Source organism: Pristiophorus japonicus, chromosome 10 (assembly GCF_044704955.1).
Source record: "Pristiophorus japonicus isolate sPriJap1 chromosome 10, sPriJap1.hap1, whole genome shotgun sequence".
NCBI lineage: Eukaryota > Metazoa > Chordata > Chondrichthyes > Pristiophoridae > Pristiophorus > Pristiophorus japonicus.
Window position 1 is genome coordinate 24,709,481 of NC_091986.1, and position 8,783 is coordinate 24,718,263.

The window sequence follows — 8,783 nt, forward strand, 5'->3', positions numbered from 1 at the left end:
TGCACCATATTGTGAACCCATGGTACTGGAAACTTGTCCGAGGCTGCCCACACTGGTTTCATGCTGGACCCCAACAGCTGGCAGAGAGGGGAAATTGTTATCCAGCAGTTTGGCCTGGATTCAATCCAAGGTCCAAAGCAACAGAATGTACACACACCATACAGTCCCCAAGTGCGTATTTTATTTACATTAAAGAATACTTAAAAAGTGCGATGGCTCACGTTCAAATGCAATAGTTGTTCTTGTGGGAAAGTGGATGATGTTAGATGGTCATAAATACAGTGTTGTAGGTTTCTGCTTTTAAAATATGCAATGTGTTTATGCATTATATTGATAAATATTAAAATCAAACAAAGAGGATTAGATAGTAATGCATTTGATTCCTAGCAACTTCAAGCCCCTTTCCATTACACTCTTGAAAGACTGAAAATAACTGTGACTTTTATTCTGGGAACAATTACTGGTTATTAAACTGCATTGTGCTCGCTACATTTCAATGCTACTTCTGTTCAGTCACTTTTCGTTCATAATTCTGACCCACGCATCTAGAAATACAATGTTCATCATTACTATACACGTATCAAGGGATATTAGAAACACATTAGACCATAACCTCTGCCCCTATTTTTTCAGATGCCAGCTGTTGATGATTTTGCCATTCCCATTTACACCACTTCGAGACTCATCTTTTGTTAATTACTTACACTATTACCATCTTCTTTTGTTTTGTACTATCATACCTTTTGCCATTTACTGATTCCTGCCGTCCACCCTATCACTGACCTTCCCTTTTGTATCCGGCCTTTCCCTGCCCTGCACTTGCTTAAAACCTGTTACATCCCTACCTTTTGACGAAAGGTCATCGACCCAAAACGTTAACTGTTTCTCTCTCCACAGATGCTGCCTGACCTGCTGAGTGTTTCCAGTATTTTCTGTTTTTATTTCAAGATGGATTTTATGATTAATTACACCCGATCAACCAGTGTAAAGTGGGGAAATTGCAGAGACCCATTACACCAGATTCCCACCTGTTCAGCACTTTATCCAATTTTCCGATCAGCTTTTGTACTGCTTCCAGAAACTCCCACCAGTTTTTGGTTAATGACAGCAAGATTAGGCCCCCAGTTGTGTTATTTCGATGTCTGTGCAATTTCTCAATGGTTTACATCAATACTGCAGCCAGCCATTGAAGATTTCCAGCACCATTTTGCCACTATTTTGGGTCAGCTTGGTTCAATGGTAGCACCTCCACCTTCTGACGAGCAATTATGGGTTTAAACCCCAAACCAACACTTGAATAGATAATCTAACTGACATGTCAGTACTGAGGCGATGCTGCAATGTCAGCGGTGTCGGGCTTGATTTTATCTCCAAGGCAGAAGCATGGGGAAACGAATTGTCAGCTCATCCAGGAGCGGTAACAGGGTACTCGGTTCACATTCACAACCGGGCCAAAGCAGCCAGGAAGTCAGCAGGAAGCAACTATCCGGCCACTAAAACTGGGCAGCAGGAGGCCACCACCAGGGGCCCAGGGAATGGTCCCTGGCACAAGGTAATTGCTCAGAGTGGGGATTTCCAGTCAGGATAGGAGCAGGTACAGGCCTTGGGCAGGGAAAAGCCTATGGTTTCATTGTGGAACCCAAAGGAGCACTCCAGCTCCTCCTGGCCCACAAGGAAACCTGTAAAATTACATCTTGGGTCGCTTCTGCCCCTTGTTGTTAAGAATGAATTTTAATCTGAGCCAAGGTTTCGCTGTCCTACCAGCTATTTGTTAACATTAAAATGTAACCAGCATTTGGATGTTAGTGAGTGGTTAGTGTTCTTCTCCCCTGGTCAGAGAGTGATGTGAAGCCAGCAGTATAACTTGGGTTTGATGGCTCCATATATTTTTAGCAGGTACGACCAACTATAGTATAACCACGCTCTGAGCCAATTTTTAAACAGCATTATTAGATCGAGTGTATTAAGTCGAGGATCCATTGAAATTGAAAAGTAACATTCTAATGGGGATCAATAAAAATGTTCCTCGACCAATGGGCACTGCAGGGCAAAGCGTGCACTTTAGATGCCAATATCATAATTTAATTGATGTTCTGTTGTTTTATTAAGCATATTGTTTAATTAGACTTTGTTTATTATATTAGTGGTGCCCTGTGGAACTCACCACAATGCTTTTACGTTCCTGCTTGGTGACATTGGGGCAACTACCAACAAAGCAAAACAATACAAAGCCTACAAATGGTTTACTATAATTCAGTGGTTAGTGTACAATAATAGTGTCAGTTGTGGCTCAGTGGGTAGCACTCTTGCCTCTGAGTCAGAAGATTGTGGGTTCAAGTCCCACTCCAGGGACTTGAGCACAAAAAAAATCTAGACTGACATTCAAGTGCAGTGCTGAGGGAGTGCTGCACTGTCGGAGGTGCTGTCCTTCGGATTAGACATTAAACCGAGGCTCTGTCTGCTCTCTCAAGTGGACGTAAAAGATGTCCTGGCACTATTTTGAAGAAGAGCAGGGGAGTTATCCCTGGTGCCTTGGCCAATATTTATCCCTCAATCAACATCATTAAAAAAAAACAGATTATCTGGTCATTATCACATTGCTGTTTGTGGGAGCTGGCTTGTGCGCAAACTGGCTTCCGCGTTTCCTTCATTACAACAGTGACTGCACTCCAAAAGTATTTCATTGGCTGTAAAGCGCTCTCCGAGACCCCCAGTGGTCGTGAAAGATGCTATATAAATCCATGTCTTTCTTTTTAACATCAGGCAGTTTGAGCACTGGAATTAGAGACTTGCAGTTAATTAAAGGATCCTTGCATTCTCACTTTCAGCTTTTGTTACCACTCCCCATTCAAGCATAAAGTCAGTCACTATAGGCTTGTAAATTCCAAGGACTGTTAAAATATTGCTTCAGAATGCGGTGAGCAGCAAACCGCTTCCAATACACAATGGTTTTAAACTGTGTTTTAATTTTGAATGAAGTTAACCCAGTAAATAATCATCAGATTTCACTCTGCTCGTTGGCCTCCTTTTCAATCAAAAGGAAGATTACATCAAATGGCACGACACTAAGGGGCCAGGAAAATGCACCTTAGCCCTTTCAGTGATCAGTCAATCTAGACCCAGGACAGGGTGAAAGTGTTTTTTTTTTAAAAACAGCATCGCTAGTCAATTGATGCTATAAAACATGATCATAACATGGACAAGAAAGCTAAAGGATGAAACATGTAGACTTGTACTGAGTGTGGATCAGTGACACAAACATAAGGGGAGACCTTGGGCAATACAACAAAGTAGAAATGGTATATTATTGGCAAATGATGGAGGATGATGATTATGTACTGAGCCTGAACAGACAGGGAGAAGAGGAGGAAGGAGGGGGAGAAGGGGGGAATGAGAAGGAATGGAAAAAGGGGAGGGGATGAGGAGGAGGGGGAAAGGGGGTTAAGGAGAAGGAAAGGGGCTGAGAGGGGAGCAGGGGATGAGGAGAAGGGGAGGGAGAGATTGGGATGAGGAGAAGGAAAGGAAAGAGAGAGAGAGAGAGGGGGGGATGAGGAGAGAGAGAGGGGGGGGATGAGGAGAGAGAGAGGGGGGGGATGAGGAGAGAGAGAGGGGGGGGGATGAGGAGAGAGAGAGGGGGGGATGAGGAGAGAGAGAGGGGGGGATGAGGAGAGAGAGAGGGGGGGATGAGGAGAGAGAGAGAGGGGGGGATGAGGAGAGAGAGAGGGGGGGGATGAGGAGAGAGAGAGGGGGGGATGAGGAGAGAGAGAGGGGGGGATGAGGAGAGAGAGAGGGGGGGATGAGGAGAGAGAGAGGGGGGGATGAGGAGAGAGAGAGGGGGGGATGAGGAGAGAGAGAGGGGGGATGAGGAGAGAGAGAGGGGGGGATGAGGAGAGAGAGAGGGGGGGGATGAGGAGAGAGAGAGGGGGGGATGAGGAGAGAGAGAGGGGGGGATGAGGAGAGAGAGGGGGGGATGAGGAGAGAGAGAGGGGGGGATGAGGAGAGAGAGAGGGGGGGATGAGGAGAGAGAGAGGGGGGGATGAGGAGAGAGAGAGGGGGGGATGAGGAGAGAGAGAGGGGGGGATGAGGAGAGAGAGAGGGGGGGATGAGGAGAGAGAGAGGGGGGGATGAGGAGAGAGAGAGGGGGGGATGAGGAGAGAGAGAGGGGGGATGAGGAGAGAGAGAGGGGGGGATGAGGAGAGAGAGAGGGGGGGATGAGGAGAGAGAGAGGGGGGGATGAGGAGAGAGAGAAGGGGATGAGGAGAGAGAGAAGGGGATGAGGAGAGAGAGAAGGGGATGAGGAGAGAGAGAAGGGGATGAGGAGAGAGAGAGAGAGAGAGAGAGAAGGGGATGAGGAGAGAGAGAGAGAGAGAGAGGGGGGGATGAGGAGAGAGAGAGATAGAGAGAAGGGGATGAGGAGAGAGAGAGAGAGAGAGAAGGGGATGAGGAGAGAGAGAGAGAGAGAGAGAAGGGGATGAGGAGAGAGAGAGAGAGAGAGAAGGGGATGAGGAGAGAGAGAGAGAGAGAAGGGGATGAGGAGAGAGAGAGAGAGAGAGAAGGGGATGAGGAGAGAGAGAGAGAGAGAGAAGAGGATGAGGAGAGAGAGAGAGAGAGAGAGAGGGGGGATGAGGAGAGAGAGAAGGGGATGAGGAGAGAGAGAGGGGGGGGGATGAGGAGAGAGAGAAGGGGATGAGGAGAGAGAGAAGGGGATGAGGAGAGAGAGAAGGGGATGAGGAGAGAGAGAAGGGGATGAGGAGAGAGAGAAGGGGATGAGGAGAGAGAGAGAGAGAGAGAGGGGGAGAGAAGGGGATGAGGAGAGAGAGAGAGACGGGGATGAGGAGAGAGAGAGAGAAGGGGATGAGGGGAGAGAGAGAGAGACGGGGATGAGGGGAGAGAGAGAGAAGGGGATGAGGGGAGAGAGAGAGAAGGGGATGAGGGGAGAGAGAAGGGGATGAGGGGAGAGAGAAGGGGATGAGGGGAGAGAGAGAGAGAGAGAACGGGATGAGGGGAGAGAGAGAGAAGGGGATGAGGGGGAAAGACACAGACAACTATTAAAATGGCCATTTGCAGCCGGGCGACAAAGGCGGTGAGAGAAGAAGAGCACAGTACCAGCAGTCGCTGTCTCCGCTGCAGCGGCCGTTGTCCAGGTCCAGGGTGTCGACCTCCTGCAGCAGCAGCAGCCTGGCCGGCCCGCTGTCCGCCCGGGAGCGCTGCCAGTGCTCGGGGCAGTAGGTGGCGGGTCCGGGCGGGGGGTAGGGGTGGCTGGGGGGACAGTGAGCCGAGCCCTGGGGAGCCGGAGCCTGGTGCGAGGGATTGTAGAGCGGGTGAGGGGCGGCGGAGGCGCTCGCCCGGCTCTTCAGCTGCTCGTTCTGCCACTCGAGTTTCCGCACCAATTCCTGCAGCTTTTTCACCTCCAGCTCGGCGCTCACCTTGGAGCTCACATCCCCCGCCATCATCTTCAGCAGCGGCGCCTCCATGGCTTCCTCCTCCCGGTGCACCTGTCACAGGGCTGTAGATACTCGCTTTGCCTCGATAGGGACGAGCAGCAGCCTCTTCTGTCGCTGCTGTTAGCTCCCCGCCTCTGCCCCCTTCTCTCTGTCTCTCACACAACACAACAAAGAGCTGGCGTGCACTGCGACGAATCCTCCTCTACGTTAGATTAATATGTGCCAGCCCTCTCTCAAATGGCAGCACTTGCTCTATGAGTGTGTGTGTGTGTGCTTTCTTTCTTCTAATAAAGCCACAAGGAGACACTTTGGGGTTTTTTGCATGATATGAAACATTTTATTCAAAGAGGAGGGAAGGTGGGAATGTTGTCAACAAAGCGCCGCCCACATCAAAGGGATAATGTCGTCTTGCAAGAGCCCTCCAACTCGCCCCTTTGTAAACCCCCTCCTGCTGTGCAGCAACACTCCTTCATCTGAATGTTTCTTCAAAAGACATGTTTCAACCTGTCCTGGTTTTACTGCTCCAAACCTGTGTGTACTCCAATAACTTTAGGACATGTGCCGGTGTCCAGTGTGTTTTCGCACATGTACCTGTGTCGCAACGGTTAAGTATGTTTAGCTCATGTACATGTGTCTGTGTACTTCAGTCTGAATAGCACATGTACCTGTACCTATTCTCAATACGCAAAAACATAAGAAATAGAAGCAGAAGTAGGCCACTTAGTCCTTCGAGCCTACTCCGCCATTCAATAAGATCATGGCTGATCTGATCTCTGCCTCAACACTTTCCTGCCCACTCCCCATAATGCTTGACTTCCCTATCGTTCAAAAATCTGTCTAAATCTGAACATGTGGCTGGAGATTTGGTGTAGGAGGGAGGGCTTTAAATTCTTGAGGCATTGGGACCGCTTCTGGGGGAGATGGGACCTGTACAAACCAAACGGGTTGCACTCAACAGCGCCGGGACCAATATCCTCATGGGGAGTTTTGCTAGTGCTGTTGGGGAGAGTTTAAACTAGCTTGGCAGGGGGATGGGAACCTGAGAACAAATTCAATAGGGAAGGAAGTAAAGCAGAAATTGGATAACAAGAATCTAGAAAGCGAGTCTGTAAGACAGAAAAAAAAGGCTTAGTAAGTAGTAAGCAAGAAGGTCTTCCTGTGCTAAATGGTATATACTTTAGTGCAAGGAGTATAGCGAATAAGGCAGATGAACTAAGAGCACAGGTAGACATTTGGGAGTATGACATTAAAGCCATTACAAAAACATGGCTGAAAGAGGGGCAGGTTTGGCAGATCAATGTTTCTGGTTGCAGGATTTTTAGACAAGGTAGAGAGGGAGGTAAAAAGGGGGGGAGGGAGTGTCGCAGTACTGATTAAAGAAACTATTGCAGCAGTGAGGAGGGATGATATGTTAGAGGTTCATCAAATGAGGCCATATGGGTCGAATTGAAAAATAAAAGAGGGGCGATCACACTGCTGGGCGTGTATTATAGACCCCCAAACAGTGGGAGGGAGATAGAGGAGCAAATATGTACACAAATTAGTGTGAATTCCAAAAAACATAGGGTGGTAATAATAGGGGATTTTAACGATCCAAATCTTGATTGGGACAAATATAGTGTGAAGGGTATAGAGGGTGCAAAATTCTTGAAATACATTCAAGAGAGCTTTTTTAGTCAGTATGTAGCAAGCCCAACACGAGAGAGGGCGGTCTTGGATTTAGTTTTGGGGAATGAAGCTGGGCAGGTTGAAGGGGTATTAGTGGGAGAGCACTTGGGTGCCAGCGACCATAATTCAGTCAGATTCAAGTTGGTTATGGATAAGGACAAGGATAGGCCTGGAATAAAAGTCCCGAATTGGGGAAAAGCTAATTTTGCTAAGTTAAGGAGTGATTTGGCCACAGTGGACTGGAAACAGCTACTTGTGGGTAAATCAGTGTCGGAACAGTGGGAGGCATTCAAGGAGGAGATCTGGAGGGCTCAGGCTAAACATGTGCCCTTAAAGAAAAAGGTTGAGGATAATAATTCTAGAGCCCCCTGGATGTCTAGGGACTTACAGGGGAGGATAAAGAAAAAAGGGACGCTTATGTCACATATCAACGGCTAAATTCTGTAGAATCTTTAGAGGAATATAGAAAGTTAAGAGGCAAAATTAAAAAGGATATTAGAAATGCTAAGAGAGAGCATGAAAAATTCTTGGCTAGTAAAATTAAGGAAAACCCTAAGATGTTCTATAAATATATTAAGAGTAAGAGGGTAACTAAAGAAAGGGTAGGGGCGATTAGAGACCAAGAGGATATTCTTTGTGTGGAGGCAGAAGATGTTGGGAGGGTTCTTAATGAATACTTTGCATCTGTTTTCAAAAAGGAAAGGGGCAATGCAGATACTGCTATTGAAGAGGAGTGCAATATTCTGGATGAAATAAATATAGTGAGAGAGGAAGTATTAAGGGGTTTACCAGCTTTGAAAGTAGATAAGTCCCCAGGCCCAGATGAAATGCATCCTAGGCTGTTGAGCGAAGTAAAAGAGGAAATAACAGAGGCCTTGACCATCATTTTCCAGTCCTCTTTGGATTTGGGCATGGTGCCAGAGGATTGGAGGATTGCTAATATAGTACCCTTGTTTAAGAAGGGATAAAAGGATAGGCCGAGTAATTACAGGTCTGTCAGCCTAACCTCACTGGTGGGAAAATTAGTGGAAAAAATCCTGAAAGACAGGATAAATCTACATTTGGAAAGGCAAGACTTAATTAGGGATAGTCAGCACGGATTTCTTAAGGGAAGATCGTGTTTGACTAACCTGATTGAAATTTTTGAGGAGGTAACCAAGAGGGTCGATGAGGGTAGTGCGTACGATCTAGTGCATATGGACATTAGCAAGGCTTTTGATAAGGTCCTACATGGTAGACTGGTCATGAAAGTTAAAGCCCATGGGATCCAGGGCAAAGTGGCAAGTTGGATCCAAAATTGGCTTGGAGGTAGGAAGCAAAGGGTAATGGTTGATGCATGTTTTTGTGACTGGAAGGATTTTTCCAGTGAGGTCCTGCAGGGCTCAGTACTGGGTCCCCTACTTTCTGTGGTATATATCAACAATTTAGATTTGAATATAGGGAGTATGATTAAGAAGTTTGCAGATGCCACGTAAATTGGCTGTGTGGTTGATAATGAAGAGGAAAGTCATGGGCTGCAGGAGGATATCAATCTACTGGTCAGGTGGGCAGAGCAGTGGCAAATGGAATTTAATTCAGAGAAGTGATGCACTTTGGGAGGGCTAATAAGGAAAGGGTATACACATTAAGCGGTAAGCCACTTAATAGTGTAGATGAACAAAGGGACCTTGG

General features: G+C 47.2%; 1 protein-coding gene across 2 annotated transcripts in view; it reads right to left on the minus strand.

Moving 5' to 3' along the window:
- Positions 1 to 5,475, minus strand: part of slain1a (SLAIN motif family, member 1a) — a 124,472-nt gene extending 118,997 nt beyond the window's left edge. For both annotated transcript variants that reach the window (XM_070891375.1, XM_070891374.1), the window contains exon 1: positions 5,107 to 5,475. In XM_070891375.1, coding sequence (XP_070747476.1) covers positions 5,107 to 5,474 — 368 coding nt within the window. In that variant the 5' untranslated portion in view covers position 5,475. The remainder of the gene's footprint in view (positions 1 to 5,106) is intronic.
- Between the last annotated feature and the right edge of the window lie 3,308 nt (positions 5,476 to 8,783).